A 26,047-nucleotide genomic window follows, 5' to 3' on the forward strand; every position below is an offset into this window, starting at 1 on the left:
CAAGCATACTATTCTGTCTCATTGCGTTTGACTTTTTGCACTTGATTCTATGAATTAGTAGAAAGGGCTGCCGTTCCTAGTGTGAAGGACTGGCTTTGTGTAAGGAAGGTTTCATGGCTAGGCTGGGTGTGCCTGGTGGGTTTTGGCTGGCTGGCTGGAGGCCTAGTGAGCATGAGCCAGGGGTGTCCTGGTGTCAGGGCTCTCAGGAGGGGGCTGCAGTTGGAGGGCCCCAGCTGGTGGGGCTCCTTAGTGGATACTGATGGAGTTTGCACTGTCGGATGGCCTCCAGGAAAGCCCAGCCTCTGAGTAGAGGCTCCCTGACTACATGTAGCGGTGGCTCGAGTGCGCTCTCCAGGGGTGGTCGGCATGTGGGTTGGTGCCTGCATGGCCGTGTTGTGCCCCAAGTGTACTGTCAGGATGGAGTGTCTGGTTGTGGGCCAGGGCTCAGAGGCCTCAGAGACTGAGTCTGAAATTGATGTGTGCCCCCCAGCCCTGCTCTCTGCCTGTCGGTGTGGGGAAGGGGTGCAAACCGAGGTGCTCACCAGACTTGTGATCTAGGAGACCATTCCATTTGTTTCCCTTACAAATGGCAGGGGCTTTAGGTGTGAAAATTAATTTCTTTCCATTTATAGTTGCAGCTTAAAGTGAGGCTTTTCTCTTGCCCCAGGGCAGGGAATGTGCGTCCAGGCCGCTCGGTGATCTTACTCCTCACTGCAGGTTGTGCTGGGGCTGGGCTCCTTCTGAGACCCCGTCTCCATTTTCCTGCCGTTTGTTATGTGCTCTCTCCCTTGCTGTGCAGAAGACACTCACCCTGGCCTCAGTTCTTCCTCAAGATGAACTGCATTTTGTAGGTGTAGATTCGGTGTGCAGATGGAGGCAAAAGGTGTGTTCAAGGTCTTTCTGTGCCTCCATCTTCCCCAGTCTTTCCACCATGTTATTATTATTTTTTTAAATTTTATTTTGGTATCATTAATCTACAATTACATGAAGGACATTATGTTCACTAGGCTCCCCCCCTCACCAAGTCCCCCCCACATACCCCTTCACAGTCACTATCCATCAACATAGTAAGATGCTGTAAAATCACTACTTGTCTTCTCTGTTGCACAGCCCTCCCCGTGCCCCCCCCACCACACTATACATGCTAATCGTAATGCCCCCTTTCTTTTTCCCCGCCCTTATCCCTCCCTTCCCACTCGTCCTCCCCAGTCCCTTTCCCTTTGGTAATTATTAGTCCACTCTTGGGTTCTGTGCTTCTGCTGCTGTTTTGTTCCTTCAGTTTTCTTTTGTTCTCATGCTCCATATATAAGTGAAATCATTTGGTACTTGTCTTTCTCCACCTGGCTTATTTCCCTGAGCATAATACCCTCTAGCTCCATCCATGTTGTTGCAAATGGTAGGATCTGTTTTTTTCTTATGGCTGAGTAGTATTCCATTGTGTATATGTACCACATCTTCTTTATCCATCATCTACTGATGGACACTTAGGTTGCTTCCGTATCTTGGCTATTGTAAATAGTGCAGCGATAAACATAGGGGTGCATCTGTCTTTTTCAAACTGGAGTGCTGCATTCTTAGGGTAAATTCCTAGAAGTGGAATTCCTGGGTCAAATGGTATTTCTATTTTGAGCATTTTGAGGAACCTCCATATTGCTTTCCACAATGGTTGAACTAATTTACATTCCCACCAGCAGTGTAGGAGGGTTCCCCTTTCTCCACAACCTCACCAACATTTGTTGTTTGTCTTTTGGATGGCAGCCATCCTTACTGTCCACCATGTTATTTTTTAAATGATCAAATATGAAACATTTATAGGATTCATGAGTCATGAAATGTTAAATATTGGAATATGTATTTTAATTTATTAGAACACCAAGTGTTCTAATATTAACCATAATTTATTTAATTTTTTTTCTTCCTTCAACAATCAGTAAAGTTGGCAGAGGAAACAGATGATGTTATGTATGTAGTGAGATACTGTGAAATAATGTACTTTATAGACTTCAAGGATCTATTGCAGAAACAGGAAATGTCTCTAATTTCTGGCCACTTCTTCACAGTATGGTAGCGAGTGGCTAAAGAGGCCAAGTCAGTTTCAGATGAGGGAAGATAATGGTTGATAATGAAGTGCTATATTGAATGTAGTGGGAGATATAAAAGATAGAAGTCATCTGAGGAAGGAGGAAATTATCACTGTTTATATTAGTTTGTAAGGTTTGGAGGTTGAGACAGGGCACTGTAGCTAGTGATAGAAACAACATTCATCTTGTGCACTTTGTAATATTGTGCACTTGGTGTTGACATTAACAAATATAATGAAGCCTTATGTTTCACTTTTCTTAAATTATGGGGCTTTTTTCCTTAAAAAAACAAAAAGAAGAACAGTTTCTTGGAATATACTGATAGATTTGAGCCATTGGAAGAGAAACATTTAAGCTCTGGGGCAATGTGTATGTCCATTACCAGCTTCTGACACTCTTGTTTCTGGACAGGAAGATGTATGTTATATGGGCTGACCGCACTCTGCCACCTTCATCTCCTTCCACCTCCTTCATGTCAATTTGATGTGATGAGCTTCCTCATCAATGAGGGAGATTTCTTAGTAGTATTTAATTGGGCGTGCTAAGGTAGCTGACTTTTTGTTTCGTGACTGACAGAAGGTCTGCTAAGCAGTTAAAAAACATAAAGCAAGATCATAAGACAGTTGTAATGAGTAGATTGACTATCCCATGAGCTTTGAGTGCATCATCTCATGCACTCCTCACAGCAGTCCTGAGATGAACATTTGTTTCCTTGTTTACACATGAGAAAAATAGCACTTAGAGGAAGTGAAGCAACTTGCTGCAGATCACTCTGTCGGTAAGTGGCAGGCTTGACTGGAAGCCTTGGCTGTTTGACTCTGTGGTCCTCATTCTGTAACATTTTACCCCTGTGGGAAAATACTTTCCAAGTTCCAGTAACAAATATAACATAGAATAAGCAGAATTATGTGAGCACAGTCTATGAATTAAGGGACAGTGGTGGTTACAGGCTTTGCTTACTGTTCACGCTGCACAATTGTCTTTCTTACTCCTTCCCTAAAAGCCATCTCTGATTATTGTAGAGCCAAATAAATATTTTTGGATAAAGTATAGAACTGATTTTAAGATTAAGTTAGTCTTTGCCTCATCTTACTTGAAAAGCCTCTGAACAACTTTATATTCTGTACAGAGTGTATCCAACATGTGGCCTCTGGTAGACATTTAGCAAATGCTTATGGAATGAATTCTGAAGAATGCTAAATTTATTTGCAGTTTAGAATGTTCTCCTAAGCCTTGCAAGGCCCACTGGGTACTGTAACAAAGCCTGACTTTTCTCCCCCTTGCAGAAGTGGAGTGTGGAGTAGGGAAGGTGATTACCCTGTAGGCCAGTAACTATAAAAGCCGAAGGATTTCAAATTAGTACAGATCAGATAAAGTTAATTTTCTATTTTTCAATTTTTGAGCAATATAATTGTTAGATTCATATAAACTGCTGCTCTGATTATCTTCCCTGGCAAACTTTCACAATCACCAAAAGCCAATTTTATCTTGAAATCCCTAACTTCTGGTTCCTATCTTCTAGTGATTTATGCTGTTTCACCAACACAGGCAGAAATTTAAAAAAACAATTGTCTTTAATCCTGTCTCTGAATGAGACATGGTTAGTAGTGACTTGTTTCTAAATCTTAACATTCTTAACAATCTAAACTAACTGTTAGAAAGTGGAGTTTTAGACTAGTGGCTTTTTACACTCTTTCTTTGCCCCATTCTCAGTAGCAGAAATGAATCTGCTTGTCTAGAGTTACATCCTGGACAGGAAAAGCCACAGAGTAGAGAAGAGATTTGTTCGTTTCACACCTGCTGCCTTACAGAGCGTTCTCGGTTGGACTCAGAAGTAGTTAGGAATGTGGGAACTGCCTTTGCCCTTGATGGCTTCCTAGGACTCTCATACTGCAGGATCAGTCTAAATTCTTATGCTGTTCTCGGTCGTGGGTTTAACAGCCCGAGATGAAAGATGTCTCAAAATTGTTATGTGCCTGCTTATAGGATGCTCCAGGCAGGTTGCTGAAATGACTGGGGGTGGGCAAACAGAAGGTGGTGGGAGAGACACAGACAGCGGTGTCGCCTGAAGGGAGCCGCCCTCCTCCACTCTGGCTTGTCTTTGCCGCGTTGAGAGCAGAAGCCTGGCCTTGTATCACCATCCATATTATTGAAAGGAGTTTGAAATCTGAATCTTAATATGGCATTTTTCATTTTTTGAGATGGAATTTCAATCTTAATGTAAAAACTTTCACTTTTAGTTACCAAGTATGAATTTCAAAAATTACGGGCCACATAAAATATGTCTGTGGACTAAGTATCACCTACAGACCATCAATTTGTGACCTCAGGTATGTATCTAAGTTCTGTATTACAGAGTATTGAGTCCGTGTGCGCAGTTTCATGAAGACTAGAGTTCTGTCCTAAGAGAAATTCAGCATTTTGTGTTGGAACTGGTCTTTCTTCCATTTACCCTGGAAAAGATTACTATATTGTTCCGTAAGTTCCCTGTTAGTGAGGGAGAACTAAGTATCAGAGCTTTCGCTCTCTGGGAAGAAAAACTAGGGCCCTGGTAGTAATAGCTGACCTCCTGATGTGGGGCCACTAGAGGTTCAGAACAGTGGGCCCGAGCTGCCAGGTTTGGGAGCTGTGTACTCATTTGGAAGTGGCAACATTCCTTGTAAGCAGAAGCAATTACAGTATCCTCCGTGCGTCTGACACGTGTCTGTAGGTCTTGCGTATATCTCATAGATTCTCCAATGCTCTTGCCAGGACATATCCTCCACCTGACACAGTAAATAAGAGGGAGAAGGTGCTACCAGTCCAGTTGGTACACTGAAGATGAGTGCTTGATTCTAAATGCCAGTAAAACTTTGTCACTGTTTAACTCCTTAAAGGAGGAAGAACAGTAAACTCACTCGTTTTTCATTTGTCGCCTGTACGAAGATGACTTGTAAAACTCATTTTGCAACCATGAAAACTAAGACAGGGTTGGAAGGTATAAATGGTACCTCTTAAGGGAGACTAGCAACCTGATTTTATTGGGTGTATTTCTATAGAAATGCTCCGTACTAATGAATACATCAAAAACCATACTTTATTTTTAATGTATAGCAATACAATTTACATATTAAATAACACTATAATAGAATGATTTGATATAGTCTTAAACAGAAGAAAAAAGGAAAAAATTCAGGTTATAAAACCCCTCCCCCCGACAAATTAAAAAAGCCGCACTTTCTCCAAATGGGTCAATGCAACGAATGTATTCAGTGACTAATCATGTCTAATTCCTATTGCACAAATGGTCAGTGGAATTTAAAAAGAAAATACGGCTTTCACAATCACTGCCTCAAAGAAATAACACATGTTCGATTCTTTTGGAATGCAAAGATGGCTCTTGGCTACTTCAAAACACAGAAAGTCAAATTCACATATCCACCACGGGGAAAAAAAACACACACACAAAAAAAACTATGACTGAGTTGAAACTAGAAAAAAATTAGCTTTATATGAAAATATAAAATTCTATGATTATATACCATAGATACAAAGTTCCCAGAAGATGCTTACCCAAGCAACAAAATATTTACAGTTTTAATGGTTTTAGCTATTTCTGAATGAAGTGAAAGAAACGAATCAACACGAAAGCTGAGTTTTTAGAAACAATGGCTGCTTGCTAGTTCCAAATATCCTAACAAAAAAAAGGAGTCACTACCCCAAATGTTGGAGAGTTGTGACATTTTATAAAATCAGCTGTCTCCTTTCCTGGAGATGTTTATTTCTTAAAACTCAAGATATTTTTCTTGAAATTAATTGTCCTCTGTAGAAAATGCTTCCCTTTGCAAATATTTAACAAAAATACTAAAAACAGTTTAACAGCTAAGACAAAGTAGAGGCCAAATATCATTGTTACAGTTCCTTCTTATTGGTATCATGTCTTCTTTCTATGTAAGTAAAGCCAGTGTCATATATTAAATGGCAACTAAGGGAAAGCACAAAAGGGTTAGTGAAATTACAGCCTTTAAGGAAAAAAAAAACGCAGGCATTTTCCCTTCATATAAAAATTCACTGGCGCCATTTGAATATAAACTTCAGAACAAAGGAGTTGAAATGCATTTTCTAGTATAACTGCTAAAATCTTAAGACAAGAGTACATTTTGATTATATTTCTTAAATTATGATGTTTGGGCTTTTTTACTTTTTTGCTTAGAATTAGTAATATGTGTCTTTGGTAAATTGTTATCTATATTTTAATTTTTAAATACAGTATATATGCATTTAAGAAAAAACTCGTAACAAGGCAGTTGTGCTGTGTCATTATAAAATAATTAAGGTTATTTGTTGATCCCAGTAAGTCATTCTGGGCTAAAAACTCTTTAACAGCCAGGCCTTGAACACCATAACCTTCTCTGACCTTACTGGGCTCTTCAGTTTGAAACAGACTGTAAAAACTCCCAAGACATAAACATTGAGGAAAAACCAATTAATCTTACACATGTTGGCATTCAGAAGTTATTTTTTTTAAATATATGAGAAGATTTTGTGGGTATTAGATGCAAGAAAGAATTCTTCTGATGGCAATGAGGTGTTGTCTTTGATGCCCAGCACTGCCACTTAGTCTGATCTTTGCAATTCAGGTTAGTATGATGAGTGCATTCTGTTCACCTAGCACTAAATCTATATACCCAATACACTTATTTTATTAAAAAGCACATTAATTTATGATAGCTACGTCCTTTCCCGAGTGCCAAGTGCTAATAACCTTCTTAGTGTAGTTAAGCAATGTGCTTATGTCTCACAGAAAACACCATCTTTGGAACTCTCTGCCTCTGGGAAGAGGCACACATAGTTCTGTCAATGCAGGGTGACGGTGAGGAACTGTGAATGTGACCGTCCCCAGTGAAGGGGGTTTGGACCACTTTGGCAAGATGGGCAAATAGCAGTTGCTCATAGCTCAGTGAGTCAGGATTTGTAGATGTTGGTTCAAGCCTGCTTAGACACACAGCTGCTCTTAGAGAACTTCTAAACCATCCTTGTAGTGCTTCTATTTTCTAGCTGTTTCTTTATTAGCATGACTCTGGTACCCATTTAAGAGCTGATCAAGAAATGTGTTGGAGGGTATGCCTTTTCATGGCTTGAGCCCTCTGTAAATAGCACGGAAGGAAATACTCGCTATGTGTCTTCTAACCAATGTTTACTTGTATTAAGAAAAAAAACTGAGGGTCCCTGACCCTGACCTCTAGCATTACTTCGTAAAGTCAAATCCATTGTGCCAACTACCAAAAAGAGTTAGTTCCTGTCAACAGTCTCTACTAAAGTAACCTACCTCATTGAATAAAACAATCTAGCCCTTGCCAGGATCTGAAATCTTTTCCTTCTTGAGTCCCCTCAGCCTCCTGGCACTTACACAGTGTTTCTGTGTTCAAGCTTTAAAAAAAAAAAAAGTTAGGTAACGCTTCTATGTGCTCTGAAAGGAGCAGAGAGCCTATAAAGTGTCTGTCACCTAGTGCTTACTTTTTTAGCAAACTTTGTTTGCTTGCACATCTTTCCTCCAGCCTAGGCTGCAGTTTGTGAATAGCAGACCGTTCCATGTTGCTGAATCTGTGTGATGAAAAGATGAGGTTAACCCTGGCAAGTGTGTAGTTCATGAAAACGCCGTTATCCTGGCCTGTACTCTCTCCCCTTAGCAGTTTTGGTCCTTCAGCACCACTTTGACAAATTTCATAGAAAGTCAATTTAAGATAAACAGAACCTCATTATAAATAGTGATTATCATTAATGTTTTAATGTCTGATACTATGATAGTAGCCAGTATGGACTTTTGTTAAAATGTGCGGACATCAGCTATAACCAAAACTCTTTTCTTCTTAACAGGCCCAGTTCTGGTGAATGATTTCACTTCTGACAGAAGTTGTCCCTCAAAAGCAAATGTGCAATAAATGAAACAGATCTCAGTAAGTAGCTCATTTTTTTAACTTACTGAACTGAAACTTCTTCCTAATGCTCGCAGTTTTCCCATTATATACTGCAGGGTGCATATGGCTCCAGAGGCTAGACCAGTCACGTCCTTGGGCCCTTGTGTAACGATGATCGGCCTCTTCTACTGAAGTGTATCTGTTCTTGAGACTAAGCTACTTAAATGCACAGCCAGCCATCTTTGTTTTAAAAAACATTTGCAATTGTTGGTATCACCTTTTATTCAAGATTCTAATTTTCTCTCTCCAAATCAGATTTACCTATATGTGGAATCTAGAAAATCCCAAGCCTTCTGCTAATCCAATATTTTCAAATTAATCTAAGTAGAAGAATGTGTTCAATTATGGGATTTATCAGGAAACACTTGGCAAAAAAGGAAAGAAAAGAATATTAACTCTATAGGCAGTTTTTATTAGATCACTATATGAGTAATAGGGATATTTTTGAGGACTAGGTTTAAAAACACACCTGCAAAATTTTTCAGTATTCCACCGGCTGTGAAGTGCACTTACTACTATGAACCGAGAAGCATTAATGGAGAGACACTAAAAGGGTTTCATAACTGAGATGTGAAAAATATTGCCATCTCTCTATTGTGAAAGATAGTCTGATTTTAGGGTGTAGGTGTTTCAGAGTCAAAATGGAAATAACACACACTGTCCACATACCTACTGTGAAAACTGTAATACAGAGAAATCCTTTATTTTGACACAATTGGGCATTTTTTTAAGCTATGAATATAATTTTAACTAATAAGTAATGTTCACATGAACCAACTCTTACGCCTTCTAATTTCTTAATGGATGTCTTCACCACCATAAATGGAACCATTTCTAGGCCATGAGGTTGACAGACCTTCTTATGAGTTCCCAATAACCTGCTATTTCGTAAAAAGAGAACAGTGCCCCTGCAACTCCGTGTCAGTACGGAAGGCGTCCAGTGCTGAACAGGGCCAAACAGAAACAGGAGAGGGGGACTTGATGAAAAGCTCAGCACTGCCTGCTAGCCGAGTGCAACTACTTAGCGATAATAATAATAATAACAATAAAAAAAACAAGATTCACTGTCCTAACAAAGACCTTCACTTGTACTTAACTGAAAAGTAGCGTGTATGTTGTCATGGAATGTCACGTCAGGTTTGCTTTAGTATTAGGTTATAGGCAGTAACACTGATCAGATAGTGCAAACTAGGTCAGATTGGGTTTTTCACTGTGTGAAATAAACAGAGGTGCAAATGCTCAGTAGGATACCATTAAGACATAAAATGACAAAAAATAAATATCAAAACTTTTATCAGTGTAAAAAAGTAACTGGGTTATTGTATAACCTAGAGTCTGGCAAAAAAGGCCTCAAAAAAGTTCTCAGTCTTCAGAAGTTTTACAAAGTAAGTGCCCCTTCAGGATTCCGATCACACGAGAGATTCCATGCTCTCGGCAGGGTCCGATTCATCTGCAAGTAGAACAGCACCGTTTTTATCCATTGCCATGGGACCATTTCCATTTTCTTTAGTGCTGACCAAGCTGAGCATTGCTTTATAGACAAACTGGTATTGTTCCTGAAAAAGAGGAGGAAGATGGTTTGAGACCAAGAGAACAGCAAAGTCACGTAGCCTAAGGTGGAAATACTAATTCAAAAAATAATTGTGAAAAACATACAGAACAGATATACAGGTATACACATATATTAATGCTAAGAAACTTTTAAGAAAAAGTCACTTGAATCCTTTACAATGAAGATGTCTGCCTTGTTCCTGTCCTTGACAGCTCTGTTAGCTTGGAGCTAATTCTCAGTGTTGACTGAATTTAAATACTAGAATATCAGTATAACTAGAGAGTACTATATTCTAGAATCAGTTTCTCAGCCTCAGCACTGCTGTTATTTTGGGTCCAATCCTTGTGTAAAGGGCTGTCTGATGCACAGCAAGCCGCCCAGAAACAGCCCTGGGCCCAATGCACTAGATGCCACAGCATCGCTCTCCATCTCCAGTTCTCACGACCAAAAAAGAGTCTACAGACATTGCCAAACATGCCCTGGGGGGCAAAGTCTCCCCCAGTTGAGAACTACTGCTATAAAGTGTGAGCCTGAGTTTCACCTGCTGTTGTACAGGCTTCACAAGTAAGCAGAGTACTTACAATGTCTGTGAATACTCCAGGCCTCATAAGATTGATCATTTTTGCAACCTGGAAAACGTCCACAGCATTTTCATTTTCCAATTGCTGAGACAGGGTGGTGAGGGCACACAGCATTCCTGCGGAAACTGCTCCGTACCTTGGGGAGGAAACAAAAATGCTCTTTCAGATTTACTAAGGGACTGAATATATTAGAGTGAAATTACCATTACTCTTCATAGAGGCTAAGTACACTGTATTTGAAAGCACAAAAATGAATGAAATGCTGTGAAGGAGAGAGATTTAGTAGCTAGCATAAAGGTGACATGTATTTATGAATAGTAAATCTTCCAAACTGGCTTATCAGATGCTTAACTTGATGGTCAATATGAGCTGAGAGGTTCAAAATTAGACTTGGGAGGGCTACAGATGATTGGGTGTGGGGTGATACAGTAAGAAAGATACACAAACTGTAACTACAAGCTATCAAATAGAAAGTGGTGAAAATTTTTTTTCACGATCCCAACCACCTAAATTGAACTTAGAAAATAGGAATAAAAATGGAAATAATATAGTTCAAAATGCAGTCAGAGCATTTTCAAGATGAATTTCATAGTAATTATTTTTGGCACTGAAGTGTAGACATTCAGTCTTAGAAGGGCAGACATTTTCATCAGGCCAGGTTGGCAACTCCATTTTTTGTAGGAACCTGTGATGACACATAGTTTCCTTACTAGTAATGAGAAAACACATGAATTAAGTGAATTGTTCAAGGCGGTGGTACTGGTTGGTGGTAGAACTGAGACTAGAATTTAGATGTCTTATGCTTACTGTTCTGTTGAAAACTATTAAATATGCAGTTTCTGAATTTATTCTTCTATGAAATTAACACATTATAGATGCTGTTTATCTTAAATACAAGTAAGACCAAAGTGTCCCCCCAGCCACTACCCCAACTTTAGAGGTAACCTATTATAGATGTAACAATTGTTAGATATTTATGTGTAGCTTTCTTGATTTAGGTATATCAGTACATTGCAATCCAACTCATTATTCCATCCTCTACAGGCATGCTGGACTTCTCTATGGACAGACATTCAGGTTATTTCTTCTGCACATTAGTAGAGGTGCCATGAGTGGAAGAGCTAAGTCACAGGTATGCCCATTTTTAGTTTTAAAGATAATTCCATACTTCTCTCCTAAGTGGTTTTTACCTGTTCATACTCTGCCTGACATGAGAATACTTGTTTTCCCTCATTTTAAAGTTTAAATGCTTTTGTCAACCTGATGGGTGTAGCATTGTATTTTATTATTGTTTTTATTTGCATTTCCTTGATTACTAAGGAAGTTGAATATCTTTTTATGTTTATTGGCCATTGTATTTCCTCTTCTGAAATTGCCTATTAATATAGCTTGGCTTTTTTTTAATGTTTCTTTCAGGTGAATTTTTATAGGAGATATTAATTATCTGTTGTACATGTTGCAAGTTTTTTTTTCAATCTCTAGTTGCTCTTACTATTATTTGAGGTTTTTCTAATACTGTAATTTAGATGTATTTGAATCTTGTTTGAGGATGCTCTCCCTAACCCAGTATTTAAAAAAGAATTCTGTATTTTTCTAATTTTATTTTGTACATTTAATTCATTTGAAACTTTTTCTGGTTTTGATGTCAGGGGTCTGATTTTAGTTATTTTTCCAGTGGATAATCACTTGTCCTAGCATTTTTTTATTGAATAGTCTCATCTTTTCTCATTGATTCGAGCTTCCTTTTTATCATAGAGTAAGTTCTCGTAAATGCAGGCCTGTTGGTGAGCTCTGTTTTAGCCCTTTAATCTGTTCGTCTGTTTTTTATATTTCTCCACATTTGTTTGAAATCTTGATATTTGCTAAAGCAAGTTTCCACAGTAGTTTTGGCTGTCTCAACATTTAATGTTTCATTTTTTCCCTAGTGCTTCAAACAAATGTAGTCATTTTCCCCTTGTATACTCATTTGCAAATAACCCTAACATTTCTCCTCCATCCCTTCGTGTCGCACATTAATTTCGAGACAGGGCTGTCAAGGAACATGAAGCGCTTCACTGAGATGCTGGCTAGGCTGCACTGCGTGTGCAGGTCAAGCTGAGGAGGTGGACGTGTCTTTGAGTGCTTCCTGTTCATGAGCATGATGCCTTTTTCTCCAATTAGATTTTATAGTGACCTTCATAGTCTTCACCAATTTCGTTTTAGGGTAATTCCTGGGTACTTAAGGGTTTCTGTTATTCCTAAGCATGGCCTTTTTATGACATTTTCTGTTTGGTTTCATGTGATACAGTCAAGTTACTGATTTCCACATCCACTTGGTTACATCTTTATTTGCCAGTAATGCCAGTTTTGCAATCTGATACTGCAAGGAGGTATCATGTTGTATTCTTTACTTTAATGGTAAAGCTCCTGTTTTTAATATCAAATGAAAATGTTTGCTGTCAGGTTCTGATAAATAACATTTATCAAGCTATTTATGAATTATGGAGGGGAATTATGAGTGGTGTTACTTTATTGTATATTTTCCAACATCTGCTGATTTTTTTATTTTTGTTTTTTTAAGAAATTTGTTCACCCAAAGCAAAACAAAAGGAACAAAATAGAAGTAGACTAAGACCCCGAGAAGGGACTAGTGGTTACCAAAGGGGAGGGAGAAAGGGATTAAAGTCACAATAGTTTGCAATCACAATATAGGTAGGTCACGGAGATGGTGGTACAGCATGGAGAATACAATTAATGACTAACATCTTACTATGCTGATAGAAAGGGACCACAATGGAGGGGGTGAGGACTGGGTAATTTGGGTGAGTGTTGAACCACTGTGTTATGTATTTGAAACCATTAGAAGACTATTTCAGTACTTTAATTTAAAAAAAATCAAATGAGAAAAAAAAATCTGTTTATCTCAGCAAATTCTGGATATTTATTAATGTGCAGCCAGCTCTGCATTCCTAGGCTAAATCTTATTTTTCATGATGTACAATTCTTTTAATAAAACAAAAGGTTTTACTGTGGCAGTATTTTATTGAGGTTTTTGTACCCATGTTCAAATAAGACTGGCTTATTTTCCAAACTGGCACTAGCCTTCCTTGGTTTTTTAAGTCAGGGTTACCTTCTGTGTTATTTTTGAAGTGTAGCTCAGTCAGGACGTAGTGAGCCTTAACAATTTGAGAACTTATCTTTTTATTGAGTTGTTAGGAATCACAAATTTGTGTTGTACTCTTACTATGTGCCAGACTCATAGCTGTTTTTTTTTTTTACACGCATCAATTCTCACAATAACTCTTTAAGTACTATTATTATCCCCATTTTTAGGTTGACAAAAACAAGGCACATCACGTGAGGTAACTGGCCAAGGTCTCATAGTGAGACTAGAGCTGACTGGCTCAGGACAGAAACGCCCTCGTGCGAATGACACATTCAGTAGATATTACCCATTATGTGTATTATCTAGGCTTAAACATGTATTAGTATAGAGTTACAAACAGGCCATCTCCCTTAGAATAGTTCTATTTTTAACCTTTTATTATAAAAAATATCAAACACAAAAGTACAGTAACATGTATGTAGCCTTCATCTGTGAGTCATTTACAGTAATCACCAGTTCATGTCCAATCTTTGTCTCATCTCTACTTCTTCCCCCATTTGAAGCAAATCCCAGGTATTTAATACTTCAGTATAAAACTCTAAAAGAAAGACTTAAGAAAATGATAATTCGCAAATGTTTTTAAAGTAACAACAGATACATAGTATTTTTTCTTCACCATTTCCCAAAGTTGTATCTACTCTATGAACCCATTGCTGTTTTCTTTCAGTTACTTGGACTTTTTTGTATTTATCTGGTTCTTTTTTGGTTTCTTGAGTCGAATGGCTTGTTTTTAATCTTTTTCTGTATATGCAGTTTAGGCAATAATTTTTTGTGAGTGTGATTCTGCTACATCCTATCAGGTTTTGAAATGCAGTGACTTCATCATCATTTAGTTTTTTTTTTTTAATTTTGACATCATAAATATACAATTACTTGAACAACCTTATGGTTACTAGACTCCCCCCATTATCAAGTCTCCCTGCCACGTACCCCATTACAGTCACTGTCCATCAGTGTAGTAAGATGCTATTGAATCACTACTTGTCTTCTCTGTATATACTGCCTTTCCCATGTCCCCCCGCCCCCTACATTATGTGTGCTAATCGTAACGCCCCATTTTCCCCCTTATCTCTCCCTTCCCACCCACCCTCCCCAGTCCCTTTCCCTTTGGTAACTGTTAGTCCATTCTTGGGTTCTGTGAGTCTGCTGTTTTGTTCCTTCAGTTTTTTCTTTGTTGTAATACTCGACAGATAAGTGAAATCATTTGGTACTTGTCTTTCTCCACCTGGCTTATTTCACTGAGCATAATACCCTCTAGCTCCATTCAAGTTGTTGCAAATGGTAGGATCTGTTTTCTTCTTATGTCTGAATAAGTATGTACCATCTCTTCTTTAAGCATTCATCTACTGATGGACACTTAGGGTTGCTTCCATTTCTTGGCTATTGTAAATAGTGCTGCAGTCAACATAGGGGTGCATCTGTCTTTTTCAAACTGGGCTGCTGCATTCTTAGGGTAAATTCCTAGGAATGGAATTCCTGGGTCAAATGGTATCTCTATGTTTAGTTTTTTGAGGAACCTCCTTACTGTTTTCCACAATGGTTGAACTACTTTACATTCCCACCAGCAGTGTAGGAGGGTTCCCCTTTCTCCACAACCTCACCATTTGTTGTTGTTTATCTTTTGGATGCTGGCCATCCTAACTGGTGTGAGGTGATATCTCACTGTGGTTTTAATTTACATTTCTCAGATGATTAGCAATGTGGAGCATCTTTTCATGTGCCTATTGGCCATCTGAATTTCTTCTTTGGAGAACTGTCTGTTTAGCTCCTCTAGTTTTAAGCATTTCATAATTTGTTTTCATTACCTTTTAACTCATGAATTATCTAAATTCTAGATGTAAGGATTTCAGTGTTTAGGGATAAGGATTTGGGGTCACACTTCATTCTTGGTTTTCTAATATTAATGCAGTGTAATGAATAAATGTGGTGGCCTTGGATGCTGTGTTTTGGGAATGTATTGAAATCCCACTTATGGTCAGTTTTTGTAAATAAACCATTTGTGCTGAACAGACTATATGGTTTTGCCATACAGTATCTGTGGGGGACATACTTTTATATATTATTATTAGATCGGCCTTGCTAATTGTGGTGTTCAAATCTCTCTGAATGTTACTCAAATATATCATGATCCTTCAGTTTAAGAATTCATCCTTTTATTCAGTTCTTAGAAAAATCTCAACCATTATTTTTTACACTTGAATGTCTGTTGTCTCTCCATGGATCACCTCTCAGGTGTTAGAACTTATGTGTCTAGCTTTCATAACTGAGTTTGATTTCCATTTCTTAGATTCTGATTTGTCCCTGTTTCATAATACATGTTTTTATTCACACAGTCTCCCTCTAACTCTCTGAGCATAATTTAAGATCCTGTTGTCACTGCTTTATTAACCTGGACTTGTTGGATTTTTTGTTGTTGTTGTTCTTGTTCATTAGGTTGTCTTTCCTCAGATTCTAAGTTATATGGAGTTTACCTTCTCAGTTTTGTATGGCTAGGTTTTGTTTTGTTTTTTCAATCATTTGTACTGATATTTTTCAATAGAAGAATTTAGTCTTTGCTTAATCTATTCTAGTGAAAATGTAAGACTCAGGGGGATCTCTGTTTTTTCCTTAGCTCTTTTTAAATCTACCCATAGTCATTCCGATAGAAAATTCAGTATATAAATGACAATATTTTATTATGCCTCACATACTCCATGTATTACTCTGGCCTTTCCTATACTTAGCCACTCTTAACTATCTTCATTAAAAGGAAGTACCTACACAATAAGATTTTTAACATGACTAGAAACTAAGTCAAGTCACTCAAATACACAGACTATTTTAAGTGTCTTCTACATGCCAAGCATTATAATGAAAAAAAGAAAAATAAAGGTCATTCTCTTGCAGAAGTTTAGGAATTAAGTAGGATTAAAGGATGTTTGTTAAGTTCATGGATTTGCACTTAAAACTACAGGGACTTGGTGAAAAATATAAGAGTAACATATTAAATCATTGGCCTTTTGGTAGTTTGCCACTTTCCCAAAAGGCACCGTTGAGAGCAATGCTATATAAGTAGTGCTGTTAAGAAAAAACAACATATTTTCATCCTTCCCTGCCTTTATCTCAAAGAAATATAAGTACTTCAAATTTCTAGTGTGCAGTAATGTTTTTAAGTGCTTTATCTATAATCATCTTAAAGCACATTGGGGTTCCTTGTATCATCAGTGTATAATATCTACACTCATTATATTTCTTACTTTTTCATCTAATAACACCATTAATAGATAGGGCCTTTGCTTTTCAGATATTTGAAAAATCAGAACACAGAATGCAATGCAGAGTTTATAACCCTGTCACTGTGTAGGGCAGTGAAGGAAAACAAGAGTTTTAAAGCTTGACTATGTACAAATCGTGGGGAATAATGGCAACACAAAAGAAATAGTTATAACATGAGAAACAGGATTGGCATTTGAAAGGACATTTTGAGGACCAGCTCTCAGATAAGTAAAAGAGAGCTGCTTTTGAAACGTGTACTGATTGAAAGGCCTCTCTGGGGAGCAGTGATTGCAGGGCCAAGGTGGCCGACAGGAAGCAGTTCAGCAGGGGGCTGGGATGACAGCTGGGAAAGGTAGACTTCCACCACACTGGAAGAGGATTTGGAAAGTGCGCTGGAAGCTGGGTCACATCGATAAGACTTGGTGGCCAGTAGATGTGGAGGTGAGGAGGCAGCACACAGAAGATCTGATGTGTTCCTGGTTTGTATACGTAAGGGGACAGCAGGCTGGGAAGATGAGCTTGGTTTCAGGCATGGTAACTTTGAGGTGGTTGTAGGCCCTCACGAAGGGATACTTCAGAGGTGAGAAAAGTAGGCGAGATGGAAACTGAACAGTAACTGGCAGAGTACTTGCACTGGACCTAGCACCTGTCCACAAAAATTCAAGTTTGTTCTTGCGTAAATGTGGAAAAATAACTTCCATGGAATCAGCATCTCCTAAAATAGTGGCTCAACGAATGAACACATTTGTTCAGTTAGCTTTCAGTCCAGCTCACCTGTGTGATATGTGCTGCCAATCCCTTAGATTAATTCTTCCTTATTTAGGCCTAAGAACAAGCTACATTTGATTAATTCCAAAGGTGACATATTCAGCATGTGGCATAAGTCAAAATATCGCTGAATGAGACAATATACTCAATAACTGAATATAGAAACTCAATTCAAACAGTTTCATTTAGGTTATTTAACTCATTTTTTTCTTTCCATTTTCCTTTACCATGAACTAAGTATGTGTAAGATTAGCTTGCATGACGGACTCCAGGACAAAATTCCTTAGAGTACTATCATAACAGCAGAATCACTCAGAGAACTGGGCAGCACCGTTAGGATTCAGTCTGAATTGATAAGAGCTGGTAAAACCCTCTTATTTGGAGAGCTAATCCATGCTAGGGAAGAAAACTCTAGCAGCAGCCCTAACTGGAGGCAGGACCTGCACACCCTAATGCTTCAGACACCAGGCGCCTCGCCAGTGCCCCAGGCCGGCTGTGCTCTTTCAGCAGCGCAGGTGCTTGTCACATTTTCAGGCATCTAACTTAGTGGTTTTGACTGTAATGCTCTCCTGATCTTCACTTTTAATCTAATTAAGAGTCAGCCAACATTTGGAAGTAGTCACTATTCCTAAAGAAGACCACAAAACTCTTTGGCAGCAGCCAATAATGTGATTACTTCAAGTAGGAGGGAACTGTGGTGTAAGGTCAAGTCTGTATTCACTTCCTTTACAGATTAGTTCAAGGAAAATCAAAGACTTGACAATAAGGTTTACTTGCAAATGTATTATTAATATCTATGCTTCCAGAGTACCTTGTGATCTAATAAACACAATGGATGCACTGAGAATTTGCTGGCCACAGGAGCTACCTTGGAACTAAAAGAGAAACGAGGATGTGTAATTGGTGACATACTGGCTAAAGGTTTGTGCAATTCCAGAGAGTCTGGGGTTACACAACTAGTCAGTTCTAGCCATGAAATCTGACTGCCATGACCCTTTTTCTCTTACTAAAGCAAAAAGGGTTGAGTTTGAACACTAGTTGGACACTTAGTAGGTGGGAGACCAGGAATAACTTACTTGTTCTCATTGAGATTCAAATCCTTTACCTTTAAATCCCCAAATACAGTATTTTAAATCTCAAAACACATTGTAGACTCTGGTAACTTTTCCACTACTAATCAACTCAACCATATTTAAAAGGTTTTCTTGCCTAGTGTTTGCTGAAATTCAGTGTAGGGTTTTAAAATAAATGTAACCATTTAATAGAAAACCTTGGAAGGCATGCAAGTCTAATTTTAGTAGTTTGACCTTCCTAGAACATATACTGCAGGAGAACCTGACACCTTGGAAGGGTTTGATGTATCAAAATGCAAACAGACCCACAAGTTATAGAAGTAAGACAGAATTATCATAGGCTGAGAGAAGGAAGAGGTTTTTAAAATCCATTTTTCCTTTCCACTACTCTAACAATTTTAAAATTAAGAAACAGATACATACTCATCGTGAACAATGGTGGGGCCGTCCCTTGTTAAGGCCTCTTCCTTGATGACATTGATAAGTTCAAAGGTACTGCTTATGGGGGCATCTGGGTTAGGCCATTTGGGACACTGAAAGTGCCGAACTTCTAGAACATAGTCATCCTGTAACCAACACAACATGAGTCATATCCCATCCTTTAGTTCATTATATCTATAATGGTAAGAACTTGCTCCTGAGAAAGGATGTATTATGGATAACTGAAGAATGTCAATTAATCAAACTGGCTGGTAAGAAAAATACTAGGGACGTCTGCCTGCCATTGAAAAATGGGCAGATCATGATAGTGAAATTGTGGAATCCTATTTTGTATGCAAGTAACAATAAAACTTCAAGTTGCAATGATTATAAGAGACTTTATACACTCCTCTGTCTTATCTACAAAATTAAGGGGAAAAAAGATAAAGAAGGGTTTAGGACATCATCATTTAAATTACTAACATAAGATGGTTCCCCTCTTATCTACTCCATTAAGAGGGCAGTTATTAAATGTTAAAATACTGTTTACCCAAATAAGTCTCGATATTATCTGTGCAACACATTGCAAGGTTTGCATTTCTGATGACAAAATATTGAGCTCTGATGTATTATTTTTATTAGTATGTATGTATGCTCAGTTACATTTCATCTCTCCAGCTGGAAAAAGCAAATATTTGAAGGAAGAAAAAAGGGAAGTATACATGTTTAAAATATTCATATACAACTCTAGGCCTATCTTGAGGGGGAGGTAAATTACTTCACTGTGATTCAGAAGGAAGGCCCAGGTATGACTGTTACTGAAGATCGGAGGGTTAGGTTACCTGTGTCGCTTCCAGGATAAAGTCATGGATGATAATTTGCTCTTCATTAGAGAGGCACAGTCTGTCTTTGCTGATAAGGGTGACGGTAAAGGCCTCACAGTTCATGGATTCTTCTCGACTTGGCCAGTATACAAACTCATCTTCTGCCTGTAGGAAAAAACAACAAAAACCTCTGATGTGCTGTCAAACATTTGTTAATGATTTTTTGTGCAAAATGGTTTCTTAAGCTTGTCATTTCCCATACCTTTCAACTCATCTTTAAATTGGGTTCATACAATTCTATCCCTGTGTAATCATTCCACGTTCAATTGTTATTGCATTCTATTATAAAATATACTTGATAACAATCATTTGCTAGCATCCTTTACCCATGTCATTGTAACAACCAAAAATGCTCCCTCTATAGGGGATGCATTGCCTCTAGTTGAAAAATGTCCTGTAATGTAATTATCAGAGTGAGTAAGGAGATAGGACCTAAACCAGTTAATGTTAATCTGTTATTTCACAACAGCTTTAGCAACACAGTTGGTTAGGATTTTGCAAAGGACTTTAATCAACATTATCTTAATAACTTTTACAATATAAAATGTAAGGGATTTTTATTATCTTTACAGGTGAGGACACCAAGGCTCAGAGAGATCCATGTGTTGTCTGCAGTCACACTAATGAACGGTAAGGGACAGAACCTTTCTGGGAAGAGACTGTCCACAGGTGAGCATGTTGGTGGAGTATAAGGTGCTCTTTAAAAAAAGTTGTTGTCAATGTTGGATTCAAAGGGGGATAACAAAGAGTCTTTCTGTCTTGAATCAGGCAAGCTTTTTAAATGTTCATTTATTTTTAGATTATGGAGGACTAAAAAGAAAAAGCTAATCATTGCATTAGGTTGGAAATTAAGTCCCCCCACCTCTTTTCCTAAACTAGTTTACCTGTAATATATACATTTCTAAGGGCATTTTCCTGAAAATGCTTAGATACTACTAATGAAGTCAGAAGTGTCAGAATTAATTCTGAATAATGTTCAAAACAAAGGTTTTGTTTAGTTACATTGTTGCATTAGAAATGAGCCAAGAGTCCAATAAGACTTGTCACCCTTTCAAGGTTCAATATAGTTTATTGCCAAGTACATTTTTATTTTAAAAGCTCAGCATAAGGGGAAACAGATTACGATTGGGTTTACTGAGTACAAAGGACTCTGTGACCGTCATGGGTTTAATACATTTTGTCCAAGGAATGGGAAATAGGTCCTTTTTAACAGATAGTAAAGACATAAGGTTATGGTGGACAAGACTTAAAAATTTAACCAGTATATGTAGATTAAGCACGGATTTAGGGTTGGATGTAATCCTGAATAATTAATCTATCTGAGCCTTAATTTCCATATCTGAAAAATGGAAATGTTAAAATTGCAAACACCGAAGACATGAGCATGAGTAGTAAATTACCAAATTGGCCTTCTGACTGCCAAAGGGGACTTGAGTGATGGGGAAGAAAGGCAGACAAACTTTTGAACACAGATTGGGTGAACTAGGGAGTAACTGGTCATCTAGAAAGATGTTTTTAAAATGTTACTTGAAGTCAGTAGGACTCTGGCTTCTTTGTTATTTTGTTCACAAATATGTTAACAATGTCCAGAGAGGCCTACGTATTTATAAAACTGACAGCTGGGTGAGGAACGAGAGTGCAGACACACACGACTCCACCCTTGCCGCTTGCAGAACATGGACTGACTGATTTGGTCCAGTCCCCGCAGTTTCCCCACACAAATGAGTTCGTGGGTAGATGGTTTTGGTGACTGTCCTCTGTTAAGTGACAGTAACAAAATACTGACTTATGCAACCAATGAATGTTTTAACAACTGTAAATGCCTCCAATCCCCACGCCAAACAGAATTGAAAATTTGCACGCCAGTTTTTAGCTTAAGATTCTCAACTTCGTTGCCATTCTATCATGCAGAAGCAGTCTTGGTATTCTGAAGCTGGAGCAAAATGCGACAAAGAGAAGTTCCTGCTGACTGGGCACACAGTCAAGCGCATGTCATCAAGCCTAGGGTTCAGTCACACACTGTTCTTTATAATCTGACACTCATAGAGGCAGGGCCTCATTGTTTTTTGTTTTTACTTTGTGGGCTTAACATGTCCTCACAGTAACTTTTGAAGACCCAACTGTTAAGAATGCAACAAACTCTAAGTACAAACATTTAATTTTTCAAAACTTTCTCAGTTTTCTGCATAGTCAAGACCCCTCAACAGGGACGGGCTAAAGGGAGGAGAAAGAGAAAGTGGTAGCTTAGTGAAGGTCTTAAAAAGGGACTTTAAGTTAGAACAAACTACCCTTTCATTATCTCCTTCCCTGTAATGGCTCTGACTTGCCTATAGAGCTGGAGGGGAAATAATGATACATATTAGTAGTTTTGATAGGATTTTTTTTTTTTTTTTTTGGTGGCAATACGGGGACTGGGAAACATGTCTATGTTGTTGGGTGGGACAAATTATCAGAGCCCAATGCTTTAAGCATAGGCTCTGGATACAGGTGACTAAGGTTCAAATCCTGGTTCTGATGATATGCCATACAGGTGTAGAGAGGAGTGAGTGAGTTAATGCATGTGGAGGAAATACAGATTTAAATGAAGTTGCTGTACAGCACTTTTGAAACACAGCAGCAACTAAGAGGTTGGGTTAAGGACATACATTACAAAGAACTTTTTCACAGCCTCCTGCGCTGCCATGTACAGTACAAAGTGTGTGTGTGGTGGGAGCGAGATCAGCAGCAGAGAATCAAGAATGGAACTGACAGGGCAGGAACTGTGAGCCTATGAAAGAACTCTGTGCAGACCTAGAGGTGAGGAGCCTGACTCCCTTCTGCCCAGCACAGACACACTATAGCCCCGTGGCAGGTGCCAGTGTCATGGCAGCTCACGGCCTCTCAGGCTCGTGGATACACAGCAGATGTGCTTCACTCACCAAGCTCTGGTTGTCTGGCAGCATGACAATGATCTGCGCGTTATGATCCCAGATCATTCGCCAGAAATCTTTCGTAGTATGTGGCAGAGGGTGCTGGGTTATAATAAATTCATTGCTCCTATAATAGCCCTGTGGGTAGGAAGACGAAAAATCGGCAATTATGAATGTTTGTTCTAATTTTGTGGTAACAAAATATGTTCATGAAATAACACAGCATTGTTTTGACCACACTTAAATAATTGAAAAAGGCATTCAGTATATCTGGCTAATTTTTAGGTATACTTCTAACATGTGAAGACAATTTTTTCTCCACATGCAAAATCTATTCAAACAATAGATGGGTGAAATTAACAACAAGCATTTTTAAGTATTTTTGTATACCCATGGATAAGCTGTCTTTTGTTAGGGGTTTCCAGAAACAGAATTCTGTAATTTTCATATTAACACATTGAGAAATTATTTGAAAAATGGCGTCAGTCACATAGTGGTATCTGCTCTTTAGCACCTTTCAGTTTAATTGACTTTATTTATAATTAACTGTTGACTCTCACCATGATGTAAGAAGCATTAATGTAATCTGTTCCTTTCATTCCAGGCAACGGTGCAAGACCCACTCGAGCACGCTCAGCTATCATATGGAAAAAGCAAAAACACCACATTCACCTTATTATGCATGCACAACCAACAGCACTTTCTGACATTTACTTGGTGAGTAAAACATGCCCCTGGCTCCATTTGCTTTTTAAGACTTACCTATGTTTTAACCGAGCTAGTGTGTTACCAGCTAAGTCAGAATGTAAAATGAAATTTTGCTGCACATTCCCAAAGGCCACAGATGTTATAGGAGTAAATTGTTACTGTGGGGCAGGGTTTTTGCAGTAGATCGCTAAGAAATATCTAAGAAATATGACTCAGAGGGTCTCAGACCATTTTTGGCCCTGCTTTGATATTCCTACAGTTCTGCCAGCATTCTGTATTTGCTCTTTTGCCACCCCCTTGCCCAATTCTTTCTCCTGTGAGGGCTGAGAAAGCAGGGGCCTTTTTCAGTAGAGACTGCAGTGAGCGCCACGCCTGTGGCCACAGCACCCATCCTCTGTGCCCTGAGTTACTTCTACAAAGGTCCTGCCTTTCAACAGTGCCTTGATCCCAAAAACCAGAATAATTTAATGACATATTTCAGTTGTACAGATTATTTCTGGACTCTAAGTTTTAAAGTAGTGTTAATGCCACAGTAGTAACGGCTTTATTTATTTTTTTTAGTTAAGATATGGTAGAAGTAACGTAATTCTTGAATTTCAAGGTGGACAGAAGCTAGTTTTCATAGTTTTCACGTCACACAGACGCAGCGACTTGCTGACGTGATAGCCACCCTCCAAACTATCCTGGTCGTCCTGAGTGGGACTTGCCCCTTTGGTGGTATTTGCCTCTTTACGTAATACATAAAATGCATTGAAAAATACTAACACATTCAACCAAGTCAAACTGATTTTAAGATCTTACATGGCACAACTGAAGAGTTCCTGTTCTTCTCTTTGTTACACTCCTTCTGAGCACTAAAGCACTCCACATATTTCGCGTTACACTGTGTGACCAGCTGAAAGAAAGGCAACAGGTTAGTCTTCCTTCCAAGGCCTTTGCTAAGTCACTGTGATAATCGTTACTTTGTGCACCTCAAACTCAGACAATGTTATATATCAGTTGTAGCTATATAAAGCTGGAAAAAACACAAGAAAAAGTAAAGGTATGACATGCATAGCATTTGCTTGATGACCTGGCAGAAATACCAATAATCAGATTACTGATGGAAAAACAAAAAAACACTATACCCCAAATAACACTTTTCTGTGTTTTAGTAGCAGCACTTCTCATAATTACTTTGTTTTCTGTATGACTGTCTTATTTCTACTAGCAGGCCTTAGGCTCCTGGATTGCAAGTACTATGTGAACAGTAGCTATATAGTGAATCAATGTGGATTGTCTATAATTCCTCACAGGCACATGAGATTCATATGGGTGTATACTAGAAAAGATTGCTTCAGGGTAATGAGAGCTAATGATGTTTTTTGAACATAAAGAACTTACCAGTTTGTCAGTAAATTTCTGATGACCTGGACTGACGTAGTTCTAAGGGCACTGTAAACAGCCCAGTAGTTTGTGGTTATTGTTCCTACTGAGATAGCTAGGTTGAACCATTTTGTCAATTTTGTTTTTTATTTTTAGATCTACCTTAATGGAGTCTCTGTGTGGGAGCGATCCCTTCAATGCTTGAATACTACTGTCAAGGGCCCTGGATATAGTTTTCATGTTTCTGATTGTTTTCTTCTAGTTAAGTGCTTAGTGCTATAAAAGAACCAACTGCCTGATTTCTTTGATGAATTTTTTTTAAATGTGTTAAAAAAAAAAGAATTTAAGAAATGTTGGCACTGTTTTTTAAGAATTAAACATTTAAAGTGAGACACTATGTTCTCACTATTAATTACCTCAAATGGTTTTGAGAGTAGTTAGGATGTTACAAAAGAGGCAGACATTTAAAATGCCTGAACTCAGCAAAATTAATCTATATTTCATTTTATATCACTTACAGTAAGTTGGCAGTCTAATTTCCTTAGCTAAGATGCAGGTGAAGGTTTCAAAGTCTATAGAAAAGTTTTATCATGAAAACTAAAACTGCCCAGATTCATCTCATTCTTTACATTTTTGACAGAAAATCAGAAATTATATATATAGAACAGTGTGCAAATAGAATTAAAGGACTGGGAAGAGACTAATAAATAGGAAAGCACTTAGTCACTGGAAAGACAGACAACATTTGAAAGTTATAATAAATCTTGTGAGATGACTGAGCTTTTCTGATCTTAAATACTGCAATAGTTCATAGAGTCTCCTTTTTCACCTTCTCTTCAGTCAGTTCCATCTAAACCTTAACTGCTTTTACATTTCATGCCCCTATCAAAAAAAAGCACCACCACTTAGGAAAAAGTAACATCAGTATTCCATGTAAACTTTTTTTATGTTTTGAAATTATCTGTTAGTTTGGATTGGAATGACTGAAAGTATTAGGGCAGTGTGGCCAGGGGCTAATGTTTAATTGCTTAGAAGAAAATACAGTTGATTCTTGAACAGCATGCGTTTGAACTGCAGGGGTCCACTTACATGCAGATCTTTTTCAATAAGCACATTGGAAATATTTTTGGAGGTTTTCAACAATTTGAAAAAAAACATTTCCTTTTTCTCTGGCTTCCTTAATTGTGAGAACACAGGATATAATATATAAAATACGTGTTAATTGACTGTTTAGGTTATTGGTAAGGCTTTGGGTCAACCACAGGCTATTAGTATAGTTTCTGGGGACTCAAAAGTTAAGCAGATTTTTGTCAGCACAGGAAGGGGGAGGTCAGCACCTTGAACCCCAT

The 26,047-nt window shown here is 38.2% G+C and overlaps 1 protein-coding gene and 1 long non-coding RNA gene across 5 annotated transcripts in view; one reads left to right on the forward strand and one right to left on the reverse strand.

Moving 5' to 3' along the window:
* Positions 1-5,135: 5,135 nt before the first annotated feature.
* PTPRG (protein tyrosine phosphatase receptor type G) overlaps positions 5,136-26,047 on the reverse strand; it is a 624,941-nt gene continuing 604,029 nt past the window's right edge. For all 4 annotated transcript variants that reach the window (XM_036878497.2, XM_036878498.2, XM_036878496.2 and 1 more), the window contains 7 exons: positions 24,135-24,228; positions 23,186-23,262; positions 22,635-22,763; positions 19,675-19,821; positions 18,836-18,978; positions 10,172-10,307; positions 5,136-9,594 (listed from right to left, as the gene is read on the reverse strand). In XM_036878497.2, the coding sequence (XP_036734392.2) occupies positions 9,448-9,594; positions 10,172-10,307; positions 18,836-18,978; positions 19,675-19,821; positions 22,635-22,763; positions 23,186-23,262; positions 24,135-24,228 (873 nt within the window). In that variant the 3' untranslated portion in view covers positions 5,136-9,447. The remainder of the gene's footprint in view (positions 9,595-10,171; positions 10,308-18,835; positions 18,979-19,674; positions 19,822-22,634; positions 22,764-23,185; positions 23,263-24,134; positions 24,229-26,047) is intronic.
* LOC118908673 (uncharacterized) lies at positions 7,885-21,345 on the forward strand. The gene is made up of 3 exons (XR_005023285.2): positions 7,885-8,017; positions 11,216-11,303; positions 20,289-21,345. It is a non-coding gene; the product is annotated as an uncharacterized LOC118908673 (long non-coding RNA).

This window comes from Manis pentadactyla, chromosome 1 (assembly GCF_030020395.1).
Source record: "Manis pentadactyla isolate mManPen7 chromosome 1, mManPen7.hap1, whole genome shotgun sequence".
NCBI lineage: Eukaryota > Metazoa > Chordata > Mammalia > Pholidota > Manidae > Manis > Manis pentadactyla.